This window comes from Neofelis nebulosa, chromosome X (assembly GCF_028018385.1).
Source record: "Neofelis nebulosa isolate mNeoNeb1 chromosome X, mNeoNeb1.pri, whole genome shotgun sequence".
Classification (NCBI taxonomy): Eukaryota; Metazoa; Chordata; class Mammalia; order Carnivora; family Felidae; genus Neofelis; species Neofelis nebulosa.
Genome location: NC_080800.1, coordinates 33,007,943 through 33,035,762, shown reverse-complemented (window position 1 = coordinate 33,035,762; position 27,820 = coordinate 33,007,943). Strand labels below are relative to the sequence as shown.

Sequence of the window (27,820 nt, the reverse complement as noted above, 5' to 3'; positions counted from 1 at the left end):
GAAGTGTTCCACAGATACTTGTTAATATCAAAATAATTATATATTCTTAAAAGTCCTAAATACAGGGGTGCCTGGATTGCTCAGTCGGTTAAGCGCCTGACTCTTGATTTCGGCTCAAGTCATGATCTCACAGTTCATGGGATTGAGCCCCATGTCGGGCTCTGCGCTGACAGTGCACAGCCTGCTTGAGATTCTCTCTCTCCTTCTCTCTCTGCCCCACCCCTGCTTGCACTCTCACTCTCTCTCTCTCTCTCTCTCTCTCTCAAAATAAATAAACATTAAAAAAAGTCCTAAGTACAAAGCCCTAGCTCGGAACTCATATATATATATATATATATATATATATATATATATAGTATATAGTATAATATTTATAGTATATATATAGTATATATATATATATATTTATAGTATAATATTTATAGTATATATATAGTAAATATATATATATGTTTACTATATATATACTATAAATATTATACTATATACTATATATAGGATAATGTAATATAATATACATACCATACATTAAATATAGTATATAATAGATAATTTACTGTGCTATACTATATGAAATTACTATCAATATATATTTAAATATAGCATATTTAAATACCATGTACTATTATATAGAATATAAATATATAGTATATTATTATATATAGTATATATATCCCATATACATATTTACTACATATATATATAGTAAATCCCATTTTACTATATATGTGTGTGTGTGTGTGTGTGTGTGTATATATATATATATATATATCCCATAAGTACATATATATAACATATATGGGATATATGTAGAGTAAATGGGATTTCAAGGATATAAAATGGACAGTGATGGTGGTCTCATAAGAAATTAAATACAAAAGTGTGTTCTTATCCTCCCATCACCATTTGTAAGACATGGCTTACAATTTTTTTCATGTCACATAAAAGAATGATTCATTAACATATTTATAAATAATTTCTTCATCCAGTATCAAAGGATACTAAAAGAAATTCACCTCAATATTAATTTTAATTTTTCACCTACACTGTTTGGTTTCCCAGCTGTGTTCTTTGTTTCCAAGCCTCCTCATTAATGAGGCTAGTGCCATGTCTTTGTGATATTTTCCTCTGCTGCCCCTTTGTATGACACATTGAGCTATGTTTGTCAGAATCTTTGCCAAATCCAGTAAAAAATTCATTGTATGATGCCAGAAAAGAAAAAAAAAATTACCACACAGTACCATCTTTTTTCTCCCACTAACAGTGACAGCAATTAGCAAGTGAAATCAGGCAAGCTAAGTAAAGCTTAGAGAGTAAAGGATGGAGAGGCTTCAAGACTCAGGATGTTAAGAATGCTTTTAAAGTGGACAACACAAACAGTCAAAATGCTGCTATTATAAGTTTCCAGGTGTTTGTAAAGTAGCATTTTCGGGAGCACTTCTCTTACTTCATCTCCAGGTTGGAAATATGCCCATCTTTGCAAATAACAGTACCATGCCCTATCCTTTATCAAGAACTCTTATTAGTTGCCTGACCATTTAAATAAACACCTGCTGAAGCACCTTTAAAGTAAGCTCCTAAAGATCTCCTTGCTAATGACCCGAGGATCATTCTGAAAAGGAAGAGATGAGACAAGGAATGTGCTGCTCTCAGTGCAGCTTTCTTCTTCATGTGGTCATGATGAAATCCAACAATCTAAACATTATCAAAATCCACCTGAAGCCTAAGATTAGGTAAGGACCAAGCCACAATGAGTTACTCCAGAAACTTGTGCTGACAGCTGACTTAGGGTTAGAACATGGCATGGATTAGTCCCAGAATTTTCAACAGTTCTTTTTAAATGTATTCATTTTCTTATATTTCTAAACTAAATTTATTCAATTTTTTTACACTTCTAAACTATCAGGAGATTGACATATTTTGTGGAGGTTGGGAAAAAACCAAAATCCCTGGGGCTAATCAATCCCTAAAGAAATCACTGGAGAAAAGAGGCAAAATCTGACTCAACAAGGTTCAGGAAGAAACTTTCCATCACTGATCCATAGTCCCTGGGGCTACCTTCCAGGGCCCATACTAAGGTGGGGCAGGCAAAGTGCTTAGAGCACAAAATATTAAGGAGGTACTCTCTATCACTTGCATAACCCTAGTCCCATTCCTGCTGCCTACAAAAACATCTGATCAAAAAACTTCATTTTAACTGTTAAGAGACAAAACCAATGAAAATACACTTATTCAATAAAGACAAGAATGAGCAGATACCACTGCTCTCTTCTATTATACTTCAGAGTTCCCAACACACTTTTATACGTATCATTACATTATGCCAACCACAACTTCCTGAAGCTGGAAGTACAGAATATACGAACCCCACTTGAGGTGGACAAGCAGATATAGGGAAACTCTAGGAATAGATCAAAGTACTAGAAGTAGAATTTTTTTCAGGCTTCTGACTCTATGCCCAGTACTCTTCTCACTATACTACACAACCCCAAGTCTCCCTCTGAGGTCTTTTATGCATCTGCTTTTATGGTCTATGTTGATTAGGATTATTTATGAAGTCACTGGTGGTTGGTTACTATTAACAATAAAATGACTTTGAATTTGTCTATTGTCTCCTGCCCATAAATAGTCTCATGAGAAAGGAAAAATCAGAGGAATTCACCTAATGGTTCTTAATGCCAGGCTTTAACATTTTAGGGGAAATCAAAACCATTTATAAATCAACCTAACAATGAATTTTTTAATACTGTCATTGGTTGCATAGCAGAATCATTTTTTTGTTTATTTAATTATCAACAAGGTTTAGGAACCAATGGAAGCAAATGAGTAACTTTCCCAAGAGTTGCAAAGAAGCTCGGATTAAGGCAGGTCTATAGATATCAAGCTTGAGCCATCTCTCCCTGTACTGAGAGATGTTCAGAAAAGAGGAAAAACAAAAAAAAAACCTTGCCAATGAGCAGCATGTGGTCTGTTGGTGTTTCTCTGCATAGCCCTGCTTCAGACAAAAACTTTCTAACACTAACCAGAAATACAATTTAGATGTTCACAAAAAAAACACATTGAGCTGCAAATTTGATTTCCTGTATATATAGATTAATATGGAGAAAGTCTAAATTATTTAAAAGCAAGAGAAACTTACTCCTCCCCATGTTTTCTTGTGGTCTCTGGCAGGTCCCTGGATGATGATTCCCTGTATAAAACACAGTGCATACACATAGTCAGATTCACAGAGACTGAGTCACTATATCAAATAAGTTCCATTAAAGCTAATGTGGTCAACATGAGCATTTCATTTTAGTGCATTCCAATCTTGCCCCCTTACACAAATGTTTTCTTCATCACAAATAGATATCTAACTTTAGAGAAACACAGCATTCTGGAGGCATGGACTCTGTTATCAACTTACTATGTCCTTATTTGCCTAACATTAGTTTCTGCCCTTGCCATATAAAAGTCATCAAATTGGTCACATGCTTATTTCTTAGGAAGGCAGTGATATAAACAAAAAATATTGGATAAAAAAGCCAAAAAACCCAATTATAATAGCCAACCTAGGATGTTATTAGTTTGCCTATCCCTGGCTTCTCTTCAGTGTCATTCTGTGACAAATCCAATACCCTTTAGGGTATAACACTATCTTGAATAGTGTCAAACAGCAATACCCTAATTAAATAATCCCTGAGACAAAGCAGCCCACAGAGTTATTACCAATAAAGACTATGAATCAATATCCATGAATTACTGACAACAGAGATTTTGAAGGAAAAAACACACAATCCAAATGCAGGTATGCATGGAGGAACAGCAATTCTGTTTTTAAAAGTTGAAAATGTACACACAGAAGCCAATTCATACCTTAATGCTTCACTTTCTTACAGGGCTCAATAATAGAATTACCACACATTTATTGTTCACCTGCCACATTCCCAACATGGAGCTAAGCACCAGAGAGGCAAAATTATAAGACGTAATCTATCTGTCCCATTAAGGAATGTATAGCCTACTTGAAGTTAAGCATATAGGAGAATGGTATCATCAAGATGGCCATACAGGTCATTCCCAACTATAGTCTCCCTCACAAGAAGACCAACAGTCAACTATCCATAGAAAAAACATCATTGTCAAAATCCCACATTAGAAGGGTAAGAGGACTGGACACACTCTGACACCACTGCCCTTCCCCTACAGTGGCACAGTGACACAATGAGAGCCCCCCACCAGGGCCTACAGTTTCTATACTGGGAAAAGAGAGCCCGGGGCAGACATTTAGCTCCCCCAGCACATGGGACACTTCCCAGGAAGCCCATTCATGTCTTGCCTCACAGGGGTCCCTGGAAGAATGTGCAGGGCTTGACTCCTGGGGACAGAGATGGAGAAGGGGGTGGGGCTTACAGCAAATTGTGTTCAGGTCTTCGCTGATGGCTTTCCTGCTTGCAGCAGCACTCCTAAAAAGAGATCCCAATCAGCAGCTCTGGCTATCCACAGAGCTGAGCCAGGGGCCCCCTCTGGCTTACAGAACTTGGTTGGGAGTTTTGCCTGATTTGCATCCCCATTCAGTGGGCCATACTTACAGGGGGGCCTGTTCTACCACCTTGCCCAAGAAGGGAGGCAAATTCCCAGTCCTGCCCTAGCACTGAGTGTAACCTCCAGCTCCACCCATCCAGGAAGCCCAGCCAGGGAACTAGAGTGGCCACAGAGCTCATCCTATAGCTCTGCTCCCCCAGGGAGTCAAACCAGCAGCCATGCCCAACTGTTCACCAAAGCCTCTGACCCCACATAACTAAGGAGCCTGAAGAGTGGCCTGGGAAACATGGGGGCACAGCCTATTGTACTGTAAGACACAGCCTAGCCTACAATCCCATCCAGTTGAGAAGCTTGGCCTACAACCCCGATAAGCAGAGGAGCCTAGACTACTCACCTTGTCTAATTGTTGAACATAAACTGTGGCGTTACCCAGACAGGAAACCAAGCTGTTAACCCTACCCAATCAAGGAGCATAGACTGTGGTCCCAAGGGACAAGGAAGCCTAGCCAATGACCTTGCCTACCACCTGAGCATAGCCAATGGCTTACATGATAATGAAGACAAACATGCAGCCTCACTCAATTTTAGGGCACGAATTTGCAAGTCCCATACAAACACAAGAGTTTAGCCAGTGGCACCATATGGTTCTAGAGCCCAGTCTGAGACCCCATACAACCAAGGATGATTGCAGAGCCCAGCCTACAGTCCTGCCCAATCAAGGAGTTCAAACAATGGCACCATACTGCCAGGGAACACAGCCTGGTACTTCACAGAACCCAGCTAGTGGCCCCACCTGACTGCAGAGCACAATTAATAGCCCCATGCAGATGCATGATATTATACATGGAAAACCTGACAGACTCCACCAAAAGTCTGCTAGAACTGATACATGACTTCAGCAAAGTCGCAGGATACAAAATTAATGTACAGAAATCAGTTGCATTCTTATACACTAATAATGAAGCAACAGAAAGACAAAGAAACTGATCCCGTTCACAACTGCACCAGGAATCATAAAATACCTAAGAATAAATCTAACCAAAGATGTAAAATATCTGTGCGCTGAAAACTATAGATAGCTTATGAAGGAAATTGAAGAAGATACAAAGAAATGGAAAAACATTCCATGCTCATGGATTGGAAGAATAAATATTGTTAAAACGTCAATACTACCCAAAGCTATCTACACATTCAATGCAATCCCAATCAAAATTGCACCAGCATTCTTCTCAAAGCTAAAATAAGCAACTGTAAAATTTGTATGGAACCACAAAAGACCCCGGATAGCCAAAGTAATATTGAAGAAGAAAACGAAAGCAGGAGGCATCACAATCCCAGACTTTAGCCTCTACTACAAAGCTGTCTGTAATCATCAAGACAGCATGGTATTGGCACAAAAACAGACACATAGACCAATGGAATAGAATAGAGACTCCAGAATTAGACCCACAAACGTATGGCCAACTCATCTTTGACAAAGCAGGAAAGAACATCCAATGGAAAAAAGACAGTCTCTTTAACAAATGGTACTGGGAGAACTGGACAGCAACATGCAGAAGAATTAAAGTGGACCACTTTCGTACACCATTCACAAAAATAAACTCAAAATGGATGAAGTACCTGGATGTGAGACAGTAAACCATCAAAACCCTAGAGGAGAAAGCAGGAAAAAAACCTCTCTGACCTCAGCCGCAGCAACTTCTTACTTGACACATCCCCAAAGGCAAGGGAAGTAAAAGCAAAAATGAACTATTGGGACCTCATGAAGATAAAAAGCTTCTGCACTGCAAAGGAAACAATCAACAAAACTAAAAGGCAATCAATGGAATGGGAAAAGATATTTGCAAAGGACATATCAGACAAAGGGCTAGTATCCAAAATCTATAAAGAGCTCACCAAACTCCACACCCAAAAAACAAATAATCCAGTGAAGAAATGGGCAGAAAACATGAATAGACACTTCTCTAAAGAAAACATCCAGATGGCCAACAGGCACATGAAAAGATGCTCCACGCCGCTTCTCATCAGGGAAATACAAATCAAAACCACACTCAGATACCACCTCACACCAGTCAGAGTGGCCAAAATGAACAAATCAGGAGACTATAGATGCTGGCGAGGATGTGGAGAAATGGGAACCCTCTTGCACTGTCAGTGGGAAGGCAAACTGGTGCAGCCACTCTGGAAAACAGTGTGGAAGTTCCTCAAAAAATTAAAAATAAATCTACCCTGTGACCCAGCAATAGCACTGCTAGGAATTTACCCAAGGGATACAGGAGTGCTGATGCATAGGGGCACTTGCACCCCAATGTTTATAGCAGCACTTTCAACAATAGCCAAATTATGGAAAGAGCCTAAATGTCCATCAAGTGACAAATGGATAAAGAAATTGTGGTTTATATACACAATGGAATACTACTTGGCAATGAGAAAGAATGAAATCTGGCCTTTTGTAGCAACGTGGATAGAACTGGAGAGTGTTATGCTAAGTGAAAAAAGTCACACAGAGAAAGACAGATACCATATGTTTTCACTCTTATGTGGATCCTGAGGAACTTAACAGAAGACCATGGGGGAGGGGAAGGAAAAAAAAAAGTTAGAGAGGGAGAGAGCCAAACCATAAGAGACTCTTAAAAACTGAGAATAAACTGAGGGTTGATGGGAGGTGGGAGGGAGAGGAGGGTAGGTGATGGGCATTGAGGAGGGCAACTGTTGGGATGAGCACTGGGTGCTGTATGGAAACCAATTTAACAATAAATTTAATATTAAATAAATAAACAAATAAATAAATAAGTAAAAGCCCCATCCAAACAAGAAGATAGTTGCCCAGTCATCCTGCTTGAACATGGAGCCCCAACCTCAGAGCACGGGCAATGGCCACACCAAACAAGAGACCCAACAGCAAACCCTGCCTTCCCACAGAGGCTACCACAAGACCTGTCCAGTACCCCCAAGCTGTAGTGACAGGTCTTTCCCTGCTAAAGTGAACCTGTAAAGTCTGAAAAAGGAGACTGCTTAAACAAATGCTGAGATACCAATGCAAAGAACCAAGAATCATGAAGAAACAGGTAAACATGACACCACAAAAAGAAACTAATAAAGCTTCAATAACTGACCCTAATAAAATGGTGATCTATGGATTGTCTGAAAAAGAATTCAGAATGATCTTCTTAAAGAATGTCAGTAAACTACAAGAAAACAGATAGCTAAATTAAATTAGGAAAACAGTGGCATGAACAAAATGAGAAATGTAAGAGAAACCATCAAATCTTAGAGCAAAAAAAATATGACTGCAGAATTCAATACAACAAAACGGCATTAGTAAGTGCTTACCCATCAATAATTACTTTAAATGGATTAAATTTCCCAGTAAAAAAAATCCACACAGAATGACTGAGTGGATTAAAAACAGGATCCAAATGACACACTGTCTACAAAAGACTCACTTGAACTTTAAGGATACATATACAATGAAGTAAAGGGATAGAAACAGACATTCCAAGTAAATGATAACCAAAAGAAAGTAGGGATAGCTATACTTTTATCAGACAAGATAAGCTTTAAGCTGTAAATAGTCACAAGAATGAAGGTCATTATATAATGAAAAAACAGTCAATTCATTAAAAAGATATAACAATTATAAATATGTATTCACCCAACATGGGAGCATGTAAATACATTAAAAAAATGCTACCACAACTAGAAGGAGAAATAAACAGCAATACAATAATAGTTGAAGACTTTAATAGCCACTCTCAGTGATGGATAGACCATACAGACAGAGAATCAATCAGGAAAGAACAGATTTATACACTATAGACCAAATGGACCAGACAGACATAAACAGAACATTCCATCCAACAGCAGAACACACATTCTTCTCAAGTACACATGGAATGCTTTCTATGATAGATCATATGGTAGGCCACAAGTCTCAACAAATTCAAGATGACAGAAACTATATCAACTATCTTATATAACCACAGTGGTATGAAACTACAAATCAATAAAGTTAGAAACTTCTCAAATACATGGAATTAAACAACACACTCTTGTCCAATCAATGGACAAAAAAAGAAAGCAAAGGGGAAATTAAAACAAAACCTTAAGACATAAAAATATAGAAACACAACATAAGAAAACCAATGGGATGTAGCAAAAGCAGTTCTAGGAGGGAAGTTTATAGCGATGAAGTTTCAAGAAAAAAAAAATCTCAAAAAGGCAACCTAACTTTACACCTCAAGGAATAGTAAAACAAGAATAAACGAAGCCCACAGTTAGAAGAAATACTAAATATTAGAGCAGAAATAAATAAAATATAAGATAGGAAAACAATAGAAAAAATTAACAGAATAAAAGTTGGTGCATTAAAAAGATGAACAAAATGGACAAATCTTTAGCTAGACCAATAAAAAATAAAATCAGAAATAGGACACATTACAAGTAACACCACAAATATGAAGGGTAAGACTACTATGAACAATTATACACCAACAAATTAGACAACCCAGAAAAAACTGATACGTTCCTAGAAACATATAACTCACCAAGGCTAAATCATAAGGAAATAGAAAATCTGAACATACTAATAATGAGTAGATAGAATCAGTAATCAAAAACTTCCCAACAAAGAAGTCCTGGACTAGGTGGTTTCCCTGGTGAATTCTACCAAACATTTAAAGAAAAATTAATGCTAATCCTGCTCAAACTCTTCAAAAATAAAACAGAAGGATAAAAATCATATAATCATCTCAACAGATGCAGAAAAAGCATTTGATAAAAATTCAACATCCATTCATGGTAATTTAAAAAAGAAAACTCTCATTGAATTGGGTATGAAAGAAACATGCCTCAACATAATAAAGGCCATATAAGAGAAGCCCAAAGCTAACAGTATACTCAATGATCAAAGACTGAATGCTATTCTTCTAAGATCAGGAACAAGACAAGAATGCACATTCACCACTCCTACCCAACATACCCAACATAGTACTAAAGACCCAGACAGAGCAATCAGGCAAGAAAAAGAAATAAAAGGCATTTAACTTAGAAAGGAGTAAGTAAAATTATCTCTGTTTGCAGAGGATATGATCCTGTATACAGAAAATCCTAATGATTCTTCAAAAAAAAAAAAAACCCTGTTAGAATAAAATAATTCAGTAAAATTACAGGACACAAAATCAACATACAAAAATAAGTTGTTTCCATAGCCTAACAATGAACTGTCTGAAATATAAAGAATAACTCCACTTATAATAGCATCAAAAAAAAAAAAATACTCCCAGCAATTGCACTACTAGGAAGTTATTCAAAGGATACAAAAATGCTGATTCAAAGGGGCACATGCACCCCAATGTTTATAGCAGCCTTATCAACAATAGCCAAATTATGGAAAGAGCCCAAGTGTCCATTGATATTGAATGGATAAAGTAGATGTGGTGTATATATATGCAATGGAATACTACTCAGTGATGAAAAAGAACAAAATCTTGCCATTTGCAACAACATGGATGGAACTAGAGGGTATTATGCTAAGTGAAATAAGTCAGCCAGAAAAAGACAAATACCATATGATTTCACTCATATGAGGAATTTGAGAAACTCACCAGATGAACATAAGGGAAGGGAAGGAAAGATAAGATAAAAACAGAGAAGGAGGCAAACCATAAAAGACTCTAAAACACAGAGAACAAATAAGGTTGCTGGAAAACGGGGGGGGGGGGCGGTATATGGGTGATGGGCATTAAGGAGGGCATTTTTTGGGGTGAGCACTGGGTGTCATATGTAAGACACGAATCACTGGGTTCTACTCCTGAAGCCAAGACTACACTGTATGTTAACTAACTTCGAATTTTAATTTTAAAAAAATGCTAATTAGCAATGTGATCAAAGTATAGTCTCTCAGTATATTTGGCTACATAATCCTTTTTATAAGTAGCCAATATTTCTCAGGAGTCCTTTTCTTTGGAGCTGAGTTTGGGAAACTGGACAAGGTAACTATGAAAGCCTCTTGCAACTCTGAAATTTCATTATTTCCTAATAAGGTATTAATTGTATAGAGCAAACTAACATAAAGTGAATCAAGAAAAAAGTCAGGGGGGCTGTTCTCAGAGAATTTTGGAACCAAAAGGAACTTTAGAAAACATCTAATGGTTTCTCTCATTAGTCTCCCACCTTTAAAGCTGCAGACCAGTCTCAAAAAAATCTTATGCAGAACACCAACTTATAAAATGGGTTAGGGTCAAACTCTTCAGGTTGACTTGAGGTAGACAGCTGTAGTCTCACCCACTGGGATTTCCCCCTGAGACAAACTAGATATACCTCATCAGAAAGCCAGCACCACAGGAAGCAGGGTCTGAAATATAGTGACCCCTGACCCTTCAGATGAAGCTATTCGGGGAAGGATCTAGCAAAGAGCTGGAACTCTCATACATATTCACAGGAAGGTCCTTTACCCTTCCCAAGTATCATCTTAATTTTAACTGTAATTCCTCCAAGTCAGATAAATAAGTACTGTGTAAAGAATCCCTGTATAAATGAGAAATCATGAAAGAGTTAAGCAGACAAGTCATATGGCAAAATTTGGAATTTGAGAAGGTATCTCTGATGGCAACAGGGAAAGGAGATTTGACTGATGAGAGTACAGTGCTATCAGAGATGCTAGGTAAATCTGATAAGACTTTTTATATTTTATTTCTTCTTTCTTCCTTAATATTTAATAAGGCCTTTTTGAAAAGAATCAAGCCTACTTGCATTTGTGTCAGAGGACCTACAAAGGAAAGGGTTGCCAGGCATGGGCCAGGACTTTCAAAGAGGACTTGCCTCTCCAGAGGTCAACATAATGGAGGGAACAGGTATTGGAAGCAGCTCTCTTCCAGGGGAAGATGAAACTAAGGAAGCAAAAATCAGTATTACCTGTCAGCTGCCTCACCAAGTATTCTAGTGGTAAACTTCCAAAGATCAGAACTTGTTTTAAAGAAAACTTCCTCACAGAGATATGAGGTTCAAGGCCTATAGTCCACATTACTCCCAAACCCTGAACTCCCCCAGTTACAGGTTACCAACATGCTTCTTCTGATGGCCAGGATTTAGCCTGCTCTTACTGCTCTGATCCCCTGTTGCACTGTTCTCTTTTGTCAGGTGTGTGTGTTGTGTGCGTGTGTGTGTGTGTGTGTGTGTGTGCGTGTGTTCTAGTTTTAATACCTCTCTGACTTTCTGAGTAGGAGCATTTGTCAATCTTGATTCTCAGGTCTCCATCCTAGCTAAATATTACTTCTATAGGAATGGTAACACACTTAAAAAAACACACACACACACAGGGGCACCTGGGTGGCTCAGTCAGTTAAGCATCTGACTTCAGCTCAGGTCATGATCTCACAGTGAGTTCAAGCCCCACATCTGGCTCTGTGTTGACAGCTCAGAGCCTGGAGCCTGCTTCATATTGTGTCTCCCTCTCTCTCTCTGCCCCTCTCCCGCTCATGCCCGGTCTCTCTCTCTCTCTCTCAAAAATAAATAAACATTAAAAAAATTAAACACACACACACACACACACACACACACACACACGAACAACAGAGCAACTGTTGGTCAGACTTTAGGAAATAAAAATCACTGTTCCATGGATTTAACCAGCCTGGCATTAAACACTCTTTATAGCCAGGTTCCACCTTTCTTAACAGTTATACCACACTCCAGCCAAAATGGCCTCCACTCATCCCTTAAATATGCTTTAAACTCTATGCCTCTGCTCTTTTCCTCTGCATTATCTACACCTGCTAAAATTCCATTCATCCTTCAAATTCAGTGAAGCCCTTCCTCATTACTTGAACAGGAAGTAATCTCTTTTTCCTCTGGACTCTCATACAATATGAAATTTAGGTGCTATCTCATACAGATGTGCATACCTTACAGTATCTCTTAGACTGTCCAATTCTCAGAGGGTAAGCAATTTATTTGTCTTCTACATCTTGTTTAGTATGTGCAGGGCACTAGATCATTCCCAATGAGGGTTCTAATGGCCTATACAAACCAGACTTAGGAGAAGTTGTCATACCAGGTATATTTAGGACACACTATGTTTGTGTAAATTTCCCTTAGTACAGATCACTGCTTCAAATTACAGTCATTTACATACCACCTTAAGCAATCTCATGATTTTTGCTAAATGTATTTATCGTCTGTGCTTATTTAACTTCGTGTGTTTTTACTTCAGTATCCACTTTAGCCCTGTCCTGTAAAATAGTACATGAAAGCATGGGTTTGATATGTTTTCGTTTTTTTTTTTCTGATGCATATAAAATGTGTAACTATTAAAACTCTCAAACTTTTTCAGGGTTTCCTCCAGTTATTTCGAACATCACAAGCAGTACACTTTGTAGAACAATGTTTATTCCTGTCATCAATTACAAAATATTTACGGAGTGTCTTTTACTTACCAGGCACTGCTCTATTCTTTAGGACAGCTATTCTCAACTAGGGGCAATCTTCTCACCAAAGGACATTTGGCAATATCTAGAGATATTTTTGTTTGTCACAACCGGGGAGGAGTGCTACTAGCATCTAGTGGGCTGAGGCCAAGGATACTGCTAAATATCCTACAATGCACAGAACAGCCCTCCCAGAACAAAGATTTATTCAGTCCAAAATGTTAAAAACATCAAGGATGAGAAACTTTGCTTTAGAGAAACCACAGCAAACAAAAGAGACAAATTCTCTGCTTTTTTGGAACCTACAATCTAGTAAGAGAATGTTATATATACTCTTCCAGTATAATCAGATTCCACAGTCTACAGTTTAGAGGATTTCTTCTCTGTGTGGATTTCTTATATATATGGAAGGCATGCTGGAACAAAGCTGATTTCTAGTACCACCGCCTTTCAAATAGTGGTAGGTTATACGCATCCTGACACAAGTTCCACCAACAGGTCAGAGTATAGGCTTTGCCACCACACACACTGGGGGTTTGAGGTGTGCCCTGTCAATTGCTAACTATCTGACCTTGGGCAACTTATTTAACCTCTTTAAGCCTCAGTTTCTTCATCTAGAATGGGGTTATTAATGGTAACTCTAATTCCATAGGCTTGGTAGGAGCATTAAATAACACAACAGTTCTTAATAATAAATGCACATTAAGCAGGACTTATGACAATGATAACAATTTTCTTTTCCCAAAATGTCTTGGTTCAATCTAGTTCTGGTGGTTCATTTTCTAGTTTATCGATCTGGTTCAATACATTAAGCATTACTATTGCTACTTAAGACAGAGGATAAAATAATATATATTTTATGAGCTAAATTTTTAAGAATAAAATCTTATTTTAAGAATAAAAGCTTATTTTAAGCTAGCTTCGGCTGCATCTACTATTTAAATTTGGAACGTGTACCATCAGTTCTTTAAGAGCTTCCCTTCTCACTTTTTATGCCCCTTACATGTACTTGCCCCTCTTCCCAGCCTTCCAGTGACCATCATCGTCTGGAAACTCCCAATCCTGGTAATGATTCCTCTTCCAGTAATCCTGAGATTCAATTATATCCAGCTCTTGATTGGTTTTGAAACACTACAAGCTACATTTTAATTTGTAGAGAAGCAGCACGTCAAAGCTGGCTTTATTTTTCAGCTACATGTCTCTCTCATGACTGGTTAGGCAGGTCAATCGCTTCACTGTCCTCCACTGTACTCAGACACACCATTACATTAAGTTCTGGCCATCTTAGTAAGGGCTCTGCCAGTCCTAGTCTCCTGCTCTCCCCTAAGCCCCACAGCTCCTTCTTACTTTCAAGGCTAAGAGGGCCTAAGGGTCCTCCTGCATATGCTAGAGATGAGACGGAGTCCATTCTTTCCTCATAGTGTCTCTTAAAGCCCCAGGTCTGGTCAGCTGCCTAAAGGGCTCTTCTGTAAGAGATGGGTTTATTCTAACTAGGTTTCTCAGTGCTTCCCCTCTGCATCTTCTCCGCTTCAAATAATAATGACTCAACGAGTACATGTTTTATATCTACAACAATAAGGCAGTTTCACATGTCATCTTATCAGTGCTACAACAACCTTATGAGGCAGGTACAATAAGATGTATTAATAAATGATAAAACTAAACTTCAGAGAAATTGATTCACTCATGTTCACGTAATTAGTAAGTAGGGGCACCCCAGGATCGTTGTCTCTGACTTATCAACATATTCACATCTGAAGTGCTCAGGCTGGGGCACCTGGGTGGCTGAGTCAGTTAGTGTTCAATTCTTATTTGGGCTCAGGTCATAATCTCACAGTTCATGAGATGGAGCCCCACCATCATGTTCTGCGCTGACAGTGAGGAGGAGCCTGTTTGGGATTCTCTCTCCCTCTCTCTCTGCCCCTCCCCCACCTGTGCACCTGTGCTCACTCTCTCTCAAAACAAATTTTTTAAAAAGTGCTCACATTATAACTGAATATCTCAATGACTTCACAAATACACCTGCATTAAGTGGCATCTAGATCAAGACTCAGAACACATGCCAGGATTTTAATCCAGAGTTTCTGACACCAAGTCCAATGCTCTGTCAACCATGTACGTAGTCATTCCACACATATTTACTTACCACTTACTACATTTCAGGAATTTTGGTAAGCACTGGGGATTTGATGGTGAATAAAACAGATGTGATTCCTGTCCTAATAAAGCTTAGAGGCTCTGGGGAAGTCATATTTTTTTTTTTAACTATACATAAAGGAACATAAGGTATTAGAGGAATGAAATAAGTTTAGTCTGGCTTCACCATCACCAGCAAGAGAGAAGAGGTTGGAGTCAGAGACAAACGGTCAAATCGTGCAAAGCCTTACTGGGGGAAAAGTTTGGATTTTATTCTAAATGTAGTGGGAAAGCACTAAATAATACCTCTACATTTATAAAGAAACCTATTCCCAAAAAGGCTGTTTAATTAATTCTTCAATTACCCTAACTTTAGGTACTTATTATGTGCCATTCACTTTGCTAGCCCATTATCCTCAATGTATAACTGACATAAAGGCTTGAGAAACAAATACTTACAACAAATAAGTAGTATGTATTGAATATATTATAAAATAAATTATAAAATCATAATATATAAAATAAATTTTTAAATTAACATATGCAATGCATTAATATTTTTAAGTTTATTTTTTAAGAAATAGAGCATGAGTGGGGGAGGGGCAGAGAGAGAGGGAGAGAGGATGCCCAAGCAGGCACCACACTGTCAGTGCAGAACCCAATGTGGGGCTTTAACTCACAGTGAGATCATGACCTGAGCCAAAATCATGAGTCCAAGGCTAACCAAATGAGCCACCGAGGTGCCCCTGCAACGTATTAATATTTATAGATGCTGTTCCTTCCAGTGATATACACAAGGCAGCAACATCAAAAGTGCGGTCAGGTATTACCGAATTCCTTGGATACTTAACCTTTTAAAATCTAGAAAGCAAAATTAGGCAAATTATGCAAATGAAGAAAATAACACTTTGTTTCCATCTGCTTGTCAGTTATCCTCAAATTTGGGTAAAGTAGTATGTAGCAGATTCAGCAAAGTCATCTTTTCAATTCAACATATACTGTGTGACTACTCTAATACATTGTGTTTCTACTACTTGCCTAGGTGCTGGGGAGACAGCAGAAAACAAAAGAGGGAAAAAAAAATCCCTGCTCTCATGAAATTTACAATCTACATGGGAAGAAAGACTGTGCTTGTTTATTTCAACAAGCAAAATGTCTACATGTTAAATCATGACAAGTAATGTACATACCAAAGGAAAAAGCAGAGGAGGGCAGAAATTATTTGAAGATGATTTAAGAAACAAAAGAGATGAATACAGGGGAAGGAAAAAAAAGAGGGAGGTAAAACACAACAGACTCTTATCTATAGAGAACTGAGGGTTGCTGGAGGGGATGTGGTGGGGGGGGGGTGGTGCTAAATGTCTAATGGGGATTAAGGAGGGCACTTGTAATGAGCACTGGGTTTTAAAGGTAAGTGATGAATCACTAAATTCTGCTCCTAAAACCAATATCACACTATATGTTAACTAGAATTTAAGTAAAAATTTGAACAAAATAAAGACGATTGTGTAAAATAATCACTTTTTAAAATACTATTCTTTCAGTAGCTGTAGTAACTAGTAGCTTTCAGTAACTAGTCAACACAGCTGTTGATGTATACCAGAGGTCAGCAAACTTGTTCTATAAAGGGCCAGTGAGTAAATATTTCAAGCTTTCTGGGCCATACAGTCTCTGTCGCAACTACTCAACTCTGCTATTGTAGCACAAAAGCAGCCACAGAAATGAATTTGTGTGTGGCTATTTCTTTTTTTTTTTTTTTTTTTTTTTTTTTTTTTTAATTTTTTTTTTCAACATTTATTTATTTTTGGGACAGAGAGAGACAGAGCATGAACGGGGGAGGGGCAGAGAGAGAGGGAGACACAGAATCGGAAACAGGCTCCAGGCTCTGAGCCATCAGCCCAGAGCCTGACGCGGGGCTCGAACCCACGGACCGCGAGATCGTGACCTGGCTGAAGTCGGACGCCCAACCGACTGCGCCACCCAGGCGCCCCTGTGTGTGGCTATTTCTAATAAAACTTTATTTATGGATACTGAAATTGGATTTTTATATAATTTTCATGTGTCATGAAATTTTCTTTTAAAAATTTTCAACCATTTAAAAATGTGAAATCCATTCTCAGTTCAGAGGCCGCACAAAAACACGCAGCAAGCCATTATTTGCCAACTCCTGGAGTGTACAATGAAACAGCTTATGAGATTTTCATAAATCAGTAAGTCAAAAGAAATTCAACAAAGACCAGGATAAATATTATTGAAACATAAAGATCCAGTGCTATCAGTAACAGCAGTTAGAAAATTCCCTATATAACTTTTAAGTTAGAGATATTAATTTTATATGACAGTGGGGCTTACATTTCAAGGACACAATAAAATATTAATGATAATGGTGTAACTATCTAAATAGATCATGCTAAAGCTATAGAAATACCTCAGAGAATAAAAAGTCATCACAGACTACGTCAAATAATCTAGATGCCCCATAAATCATTTGATGAAGTCATTTAGATTTCCTAACAAAAATTATTTCATCCACAGTGATGTTTCAATTATCACTTCCACCTCAATAAAATACAAAGCTATATATCCAGCCTTGACCTTTCTCCTAACTTCCACAGTTCCAAATGCCAGAGAAATCTACACCTGGGTATCATGCCACCACCTGACACATCATTGATCTAAAACCAAATATTACTTTCTCCACCACATATATAAAGTAGCTTCCCCTCTGAATTCTATAATTATAGTAATTATATCTTCATTACCTCATTCAACCCATGTGTTGTAGAATCAAATTTTAAGATATTTAAAGTTTTATTTATCCCAAGAGTTCGCTTTTTTTTTAACTCCTTACCTGCCACCTCCCCCACAAATAGCTAACCCATTCTGTTCTCATTGTTTCAAATGAAAGATAAACTTTGGTCAGAAAAAAGGCAAAAAGCAAATTTTCCTAACTTTGTAATCCAAGGTACCTGGGGGAAATGAGAGGTCTTCTAGCAAAATCAATAAGATTGAAGAAAATAATGAGAGCAAGGGTTCTCCCTTCAACCCCATTTACTCATTTCCCTCTCCCAGTCCAGAAAGGCTCCCTTGGACTAAAGGGAGGAGAGAAGTCAGTGGGGCCCAGTATAGGCCATACCTGAAGGTACCAAACAGATTTAAAACAACGGGCCATTTTTAGTGAGGGGCATTGCTTGAATGCCAAGGAGTCCCTTGGGAGTAGATTTAGCATCAAAAGACCATAAGAGCAAACACATGGACAGAATCTTTCCTGATGATATATGGTGAAGGCTTCTCTCAGACAGTAGTCATCGCCTTGCTGATGTCTCCCTGCTAGAAGGATGCCTATTCATGCTTGAAGCTTTATTCAGTACTCATCCAATTTGCCCCATGCAGGTAGCCCTCTCTGTAACTTCCCTGGACCATATGCCCTGAAGAACAGACCCCTGGATACTCCATGGTGGTGATGGTGGTAATGGCAGTTATAGTGATAAAGGCAAGTCTCATACTTGGAATACGCAAGGTGAAGAAAAGGGTAGGTAGGCTTGAGGTGGGTGTGTGGGTGTGTGTGTGTGTGTGTAGGCACTAGCAACCACTGGCCTGATTTCTTACACTATAGATGGGTTTTGCACGGTTTTTTGATCTTTGTATAAATGGAATCATAGTGTATACTCCTTTGGAGCTGGCTTCTTTCACTAAACGTCATGTTTGTAAATTTCATTTATATTGTTACATGTGGTTATGGTGTATTTATTCTGACTACTGACTCCTTGTTAGGTATATTTGCTTTGTATTCATTCATTCTACCACTGGTAGACATTTGGGTTGTAGTCCAGTTTAGAAAAAGTAGTAAAATGCACCCCTATAACATGGGTTTACAAGAGTGGCACTAACATAATCAATCAGTAAGACCTACTCAGTCTTCATTGCCGTATCTCTAATACCTGATGCCCGTCTTTCCACACTCACTACTACAAAATCTAATCATATTTCTTCAAGTTGGCAGTAAACTTCCCAAGGACAAGAAATATCTTAATTCTTTGAATCTTTCATACAATATATACTTAGTATATGTAAAAGGAATAGCTATTATACATGCATAATCACTAGTATCTAAGAGACCACTAATGACTTTCAATGATGAAATGTAAGTGGCATTTTGACATAAAGTCTTGGGATTTTTTTTTAAAGTATCCTATTTTAGGTATCTCTCAGCATACGAAATGTCCCAAAGATATTACCTAAATACTAAAAGATCCTAACATTAAGTACATACCTCTCCTCACTTTTAGTAAAGACCTCGCAGGGATGTGATACAGAAGTGGTAGCGAAAGGAAGAGGTAAGTGCTGGTAGGATATTAGAATGTAGGGCCCTATCAACTCATAACTTTGATATTATCAGGAGAAGCTTGACAACCTAGGCTCTTAGCATAACAACCCATGAGAATAATAACAGCAGACAATAATGTAGTGCTTGGTTATCAGATCAGCAGATACATTAATTACTTTAATCTTTGCAATCTTGTAAGTTAGGTATAGTACCATCATTAGTACTGGTGTATAGATAAAAAAATATATCATGCAGAGTATTTAAGCAATTTGCTCAAAGTCATACGTGGTTTGTAAAGTGGCAGAGCTAAGATTCTAACTCAGGCAATATGGCTTGCATGTTCTTAACTGGGAGGGGGAGATTTCTTCCTCAAAATGGAGTGGAAGTTCTACAATTCAAACAAAAAATTAGACCTACCTGTGAGAAATATTTAAGTATGGATTTTAAAGACACTTTACATATGTAAATAAAGCTTTTCAGCCATTAAAAAGGATGAGGGGGGATTATAATAGAGACATGAGGAAACTTTTTAGAGTGATAGATTACTCATTACTTTAACTGTGATAACAATTTCATGGGTGTATACATACTCAAAAATTCATCCAATTGTACACTTTAAATATGTGCATGTATGTCAATTTTGTATGTCAATTATACTTCAATAAAGCTATATGCAAAAAAGATGAAACAGAACTATAGATGAGCCAATTTAAAAAAGATGCCCTCAATGTATTGAGCAGAGAAAAAATAACGAGAACGTGCGCAATTTGCTAAATACATACAAACACATGTAAAAACATATTTTATACACTCACATACCCACAATGTTACCTGTGGGTTTTGTTTTCTTTTTTTAGTCTGTGGTAAAAAGAGCTTTCACTGAGGCCTCTGTCAACAGATAGGTGACAGGGCCACCTTGAAATAGATCCTCCAGCCCCATTCAAGCCTTCACATGACTGCAGGCCTGTAGGCCATCTAATAGCAACTTCATGAGAGACCCTGACTCAAAACGACCCAACTTATCTGCTCCTGGATTGCTGACTCCCAAAAACTATGTGAGACAGTATAGGTTCATAATTTTAAGCTGCCAGGTTTGAGTGTAATTTGTTATGTAGCAGTAGATAATACAGTATTTATTAATCTTTCATATAAAATATTATTAAAATACAGTATGCGTACAAAAAAGTGCACAAATCATAGGTACACTCCTTGTTGAATTTTCATAAAGTAAGCACACCTATGTAACCAGTACCCAGATCAGGACACCAAGCAGAACATTACCAGCACCCCAAAGTAGCCCCCCTTGTGCCCCCTGCCTGGTCACTATCTCCCAACTAGCCTAATTTCTTGTATCACAAATGAGGTTTGCATGTCTGTGAACTTCGTGTGAATGCAATCATAATATATACTCTTGGATCTAGCTCCCTTTGTTCAACATGATGTTTGTAAGATTCAACCATGTTGCTGCCTATAGTTTTAGTTCATTCATTCTCACTACTGATTCCATATTAAGTACCTATCCCCATTAATGTATTCATTTTATCATTTGATGGACATTTATATTATTCTCAGGTTTAGGTTTATTAGAAACAATGCTGTGAAAATTTTTGTACATGTCTTTTTATGAACCTATATCCCCACTTCCGTCAGGTATATTCCTAGAAGAGGAATTACTGGGTCATAGGGATGCCTATATTCAGCTCTACTCATTACCTGATAAACACTTTTCCAAGGTGGTTGTACCAATATTCATTCTCAACAACAGTACAGTGTACTTCCAGTTGCTCCACATTCTTACAGACTCTTAGTATATTCTTTTTCATCTTTGCTATTCTGGTGGGTGGTAATGGTATTACACTGTGCATTTTCCTAATGAGTGATGAAGTTGAACACCTTTTTGTACGTTAACCAGCCACTGGATATCTTTTGTGAAATGCCTCTTTCAAGTCTTTTGCTCGTTTAGAGAAATACTACTTTTAAGATCAACAAAATGCCATAATATTCTAAAATAATGAGTTCTTTGTATTATTGTGAAAATAAGTGCCTTTGAGCCAGCAGAACAAAGTCATCAAAAAGAAAAAGAAAAACAAACCTAATATAACAGGAATATGGTTAGGTATCTCTTCTAAATCTAGAAATGTTTTGAGAAGAGCAATAAGAAAAGCAGTAAGGCAGTAGGAACCCTTCAAGAATGAAACAAAAAGGGAGAGGCCATTATGAAGATGATGCATGTGGGTAGGGTTTGCTTCACTTTGGTGAATGGGAAGGAAGTGCAGGACAGAGCTCAAGAATCATGTGAGCTGTAGTCATTACCTACAAAAGCTTTTCTGTGAAAAACAAGGGGGCCAGATAGGCTTTAAGCCTATTGTGTAATGCCATATAATTCAGGACAGTTCAGTGTTAGTATAGAGAAAACAGTAGGTATTCAGCAAATGAAAAAGTGTATTACCTATAAGTGTGTTCCCATTACATACTTCTCAAGAGAGGAAAATTGGTAACTTATATATACCCTTCAATAGCCAATAAAATATATACTCACCTTCCTTTAACCTCACACAATCTACATTAGGCTTTACTTTTTTTTTTCTTGTCTTGTGAGTTACCAGAATGTACTATGGCATTAGCTGCTTATTTTTAGTTTACTGATTAAATTTTAATAAGAGTCTTCAGATAGCAGAACAATCAGTTAAAGAAAGTTAATATTACTGGACAAGATCAATGCATAATGGACACCATGTGTGAGTGAAAAAGTAAAATAAACAATGTGGCTTTGGTTGTATTATCTTAGGCATACCACAGCACCAAATCTCAGCCCTAAATGTAACAAACTGGTGCTTTAAATGGGATCACAGAAGAAGTTTCACTATTACAGTTTTTTTAAATAAATGGGATCAGATATACTAAATCACTTCAACAGCTCAACATTCACAATTCAACCAGAAAAAAAAGGTTCTCACACCTTCAATAATCCCATTGTTCTACTTTATATGCACATCACAAAAAATGGCACTGAAAACTAATCATAAATACTATATGGAATAAACTTGATAACGCTCTAGGCTTTAGAAGAAGAGGTCTTTCTATAACATGTAATACTAACATGTTTTTATATTTTGTTAGCATCACTAACAAAATACATCACTGTGGTGAATATGTTCAAGGATATTATATTAAAGCTGCCGGGAGAAACAAAATTAATGGTTTAACACAACTAGAATATTAACCTCAATTCTGAAGAAGGTATAATTTTGTAGGATGAAGTTCTTACACAAGATTTATAGCTTTCTTCTACAAAAACTATTCCTGAATAAAGGTCCATTCCCAGTAAGTATCATTCAAAGTTTTTAAAGGAAAATTGTCTCAAGAACAAAATTAAGTTGATAATGCCTCACAATAAGAATTACATTCTATAAAAGCATGAGTATGGGTTTGTTGTAAGGTAAAATAAGAAGGCCCATGCAGAAATGCTTTTTTTCCCCCTGTATTAATTAGTACTTTCTCCTGCAGGAGCAGCGCAGATAAAATCTCAAGAATGGATTCCTAGGAAAAACTATTACACTGATGTTGTTGGGCAACAATGACCACATAGGTTTAAAAAAAAAAAAAAAAAAAAAAAAAACTAGAGATGATGGGGAATGCTAGGCTTGAATTGTCTGTTGCTACTGTTTTTAAACTCCACTGCTCAATCTAATTGAACTGGAGAGCTCTGAATTCTCAGACAAAAAGCAGAAGAGAAATGAAAACAAGGTCTTGGAGAGTCCACAAACCAGAAAATGAGCTTAATCACATTTGACTAGAAATCATCAAGCCCCAAAGGGAGATTTATTTTTATAATGATGTCCTATTTTGTTTAATGCTGGGCAGGGATCATGTATATCTTGTTTGATGCTATATTCCCATACTCCTCACTACACCTGACATACTAGACATGCAAAATTTATTGAATAAAATATTGTATTTTAACAAGGTGAGCTCCTATGATACTCCGTTTCATGTCAAACTTGTTTTATTCATACATTGTAATAATCTTTCTATAAAAATAAATACTTCATGAACAGGATTCTTAATAACTGAATTATATTCATGCACCATAATTTAACTATTTCCTAAATATTCTATCATTCAGAAATAAACTGTTACATCCAATAAAAATTATGCATACATTAAGAATTTACTCTATTTTTGCTGCCATAAAGTAGCCATGTATTTTTTAAATATAAACTGTTATTTTCATTTTTTATATTTCCTTGGGACAGATAGTGGGAGAACCTGGACATAGACATCTAAAGATAGAGCTATCTTATCCTTTGGGGGCAAACAAGTATATGTTACTGGGAAAATTAGGGGGTGGTTATTGGCTCTTCACACATATGTAAATTAATTTAATCAGCTTCCTTCTTAATACCTAGCTGAAATAGACTACAAAAACTGGAGTTTTCCTATTGTAGCAACAGTCTGGCAGTGAAAGAGTTGGATTATATAGGGTACATATGGAAGAATTTATCCTGACCAGGGAATACGCACGGGGCTTATCTTTTGTTCTGTTACTTAACCAGTTGTGAGACATTTCTGGGACTTTGTTTAGTTTCCTGTCAAAGGCTTCCTGGTGAAATAAAATAAGACTTGGAGAAGCTTGAGAGGAAAGGGCCAAGATACAACTTGTGCAAACCTTGAGGTATTCTCAGTAGTTACTGGAGGCATATGATCACTTCTTGCTTTACCCCTCACACTAACTTGTCTAAATGTTCAATTGTTATATACTTTTGGACATCACCTAATTAGGCACCCTAGGTCATCACCAAAGCACGATAAACAAAAAAAGCAAAAACAGATACCAATTCAACACATTAAACTTAACATTTCAGTATCAAATTCATTTTATTTACTTATATCCTATTATGTCATAAAAGATAAAAATTAAAAAAGCATTTGAGAAAAATGTGACAAAGGGAAAAATCAAGAAGACTCAGGATAATAAAACCTGAATAGACAGGACTCAAGTTTGTATATAAAAATCTTGCTGAAAGGTGGAATTTTTGCTAAAGAGATAAACCTCTTAGGAGCCAATGCCAAAAGAAAAACACAATTAGTTACATGAGCCACAGTATCCCTAAGATAAAAAGAAAGTAGTTACCCAGAAGCCTCATTGCTTATGATTTTAAGATTAGAGAGAAAACTTATTCCTAGTGTCTTTAAAAGAAGAAATGTAATGAGTAACTTCAACATCCATATTATAAATACAATATGGTATTTTATAGCACAATTTCTTATAGCTTCTTTGTCATAAGTAGACCAATGACAAGATAGCAGAGAGGCAAGGTACCCTATGTATGTGTAATATATTTAGAAACTGACCCATCCACAGGCACCTGGGTGGCTTAGTCGGTTAAGTGTCCGACTTCGGCTCAGGTCGTGATCTCATGGTTCGTGAACTTGAGCCCCGCATCAGGCTCTGTGCTGACAGCTCAGAGCCTGGAGCTTGCTTCAGATTCTGTGTCTCCCTCTCTCTCTATGCCTCCCCTGCTCATGTGCATTCACGCGTGCGCACTCTCTCTCTCTCTCTCTGCCCCTGCTCGTGCTGGGTCTCTCTCTCAAAAATAAACAAACATTAAAAAATTAAAAAAAAAAAAAAAAAAGAAACAAATTGACCCATTCAAATGGCTTCCTGAAACTGCGTAGATACAACCAAAAACACACCAGGCCCAGTGGAATGCCTATGCCAAAGGAAACTCATTGCATCTTGCTGATCCAGACAAATATCCTGACGGCCACTCTACAAACAAAACCTAAATGATCTGACTCACTGTGCTGGCCCTACTCCAAAACACAGAAGCAGTCCTGAAAGAAATGCTGATAAGGAACCCCAGGGGCCAAGAGAATTCAGAATATCATTCTATTCTAAATAATTAGAATAGAGGGACTGTAGTTCATCTGTGGGTAGCCTTAGATCCCTAAGAATTACTACTCCCTGCAGGTACATTGTGGAAAGCTTGCCAAGTTGGTTTACCAAATAATCAGTCAGCCCAAACAAAAGATGTTATGATACAGTAATGGCTGAAAAGTAACCCCAAAACCTTATACCGGAGTCCAATTGTCTGGGGACAATGCATTAGAGCTTCTGGTACTGGGTGAGGGGAATACTGTTCTGGACTATCGCCACTTCAGTACTCAATTTTAAATCAAGCCTTGGTTTGGTTACAGAATCACTACTTGGTAGATCCTGTAGCACATCCCAGGTCTGATTCTCACTCTAATACTGTCCCCACTGTAGTAATGAACCAAGAATGTAAATTTTACAGTTATCAGCTTTATTTCATATGTCCTACAATGCATTTTCTAATACTAAAATGGCTGTTTTTGTGACTTAAAATTAAAAGCAACAAATACAAATGCATGAAAACCTGAATCAGAGGTCCTAAGACAAACAAGGTTGACATCTTAGGTTGAGTTGTAGTCACTTTTATTTGCTTTTCCACTCCAACAGGAATCCTACAAATCAAGTCAAGCTAGCTCTCTACAAACACTATACACTTTCTCACTTCCAAGCCTTTGTTCACATCATTCCCTTTAATTGAAATGTGATGGCCCCATGGGGTGCCTGGCTGGCTCAAAGGAGGATGCAATTCTTGATCTTGTGAGTTGAGCCCCACGTTGGGTAGAAAGATGGATGGATGGATGGATGGAAGGAAGGAAGGAAGGAAGGAAGGAAGGAAGGAAGGAAGGGAGGAAGGGAGGGAGGGAAAGAAAAATGTCCCTTCCTTTTGGCTTATTTTTATTCTAAAGCCATTATTAATGACAGTATAATTCCCCCACCTGCTTAGAAAAATACCTCTATCAGTTTAGGAGGATAGAATCTCTCTGTCCTCTGAATTTTTATAGCATTCAAATCTGTAGTACTCATTTACCAACCATTACTCTTGCTTGTTTACTCACCAGTTTTTTGCATGTGTATTATTTCCTCCCCAGACTGTAAGCTGCTTGAGGGATGAGGCCATCACTTGGCCTTTCTGCAGTGATGATAGTATCTAGCACTCAGCTGACACAGAGAAACTCAGTAACTGATGGCTAAGACATCAAGTCTCCTGAAGAGCCCGAACAACCAGCTGCCCTACTTAACTATCTTTCATTATCAACTCAACCAGTCTTTTAATTTCCCATTTTCACTTTTACCTTTTTCTAATTTTAACTGTCTGAAACACAAAACCAAATTACAGGTTTTAACATAGGATTGACTACAGATTCTTGCATGACATGTATGGGGAATATTTTCTATTCACCAAACTGAAGTATACTTAAAGCAAACAACTTGGAACATGCATAAATTGTCATTGCTGTTTTGTAATCCACCATGTTTTTTCATTGACTTAGCTAATCTTCGACTGATGTTCATTTAGGATGGGTTCATTTTTTTTATTAAAAATAACACTGATAAATGTACCTACTTATACTTGTATGGGTCTCTCTTATCATTTTCTGAAATTAAATTCCTAGGGCGATATGTATTGCTAACTTGCTCTCCAGAAAACTGGAAGCAATTTCATTTTTACCACTGATGTTTGAGCATGCTTGTTTGCAGAGAGTGGTTCCCTGATGTTGCTATCAGGGGGACAGTGAAGGAATGAGGAAGAATCAGATTAGGGAGTGTCAGGTCTTTTTTAAAAAGATCCAAAAAAAATGGGGGACACAAAAGTTATTATTATATTGGCCTATTTTTGTATGTTTAATCTTTCATAATTACAAAAAAACTTAAAAACTGCCTATTCCCCATACTTGTCAACAATGGGGAGTATGAGCATTTTGTTTTTTTCAAATCTGTGAATTCAATGAATGAAAAATGGTATGTCATTGCTTTAGTTTACAATTCCTTGATTGATAACCTGTCAGGTTGAATAAGTATGTATGTGTATATGTATGTATGTATCTATCTGTTCTTCTATAAACCTCTAACTTTTAGTTAAAATTTTGTGTTGTCTCTTCTTTATGGGTGTATGCACTCTCTGTTTTTAATTTCAGAAGAATGCATGAGGAACATTTTCTCTCAAAAATTAAACTTCTACTTAAAAGAACTATCCTCTAAGTAAGATCTTTCTTTACATGTGAGGCCCTCATTTGAGCTCTTCCTCTTTTATATACGTGGCTCTCAAAGGAAAAAAAAAAACTTCTCCACTACCAAATTGGACATACATTTCCTAGACATAATTCAAAAATAGAGAAACCTGCAGAAAAGCTCCTGCCTTTCCCAGAACAATTAAATGGAAGGACTGTGGAGGAAAGCTTGGTCTCTGAGGAAAAAGATCTAATATATACGACTGTAGGGTTTTCCTATGTTGTGGTAAGTAGGAAGAGAATTTATGGCTGCAAACAAATGTTTTGTATTTAGATCAAGAGACATTAAAATTCACAACTA

At 37.3% G+C, this 27,820-nt stretch overlaps 1 protein-coding gene across 3 annotated transcripts in view; it reads right to left on the bottom strand.

The window, feature by feature from the left end:
• Positions 1–27,820, bottom strand: part of PRRG1 (proline rich and Gla domain 1) — a 496,749-nt gene that overhangs the window by 81,729 nt on the left and 387,200 nt on the right. For all 3 annotated transcript variants that reach the window (XM_058714385.1, XM_058714386.1, XM_058714387.1), the window contains exon 2: positions 3,140–3,190. In XM_058714385.1, coding sequence (XP_058570368.1) covers positions 3,140–3,190 — 51 coding nt within the window. The remainder of the gene's footprint in view (positions 1–3,139; positions 3,191–27,820) is intronic.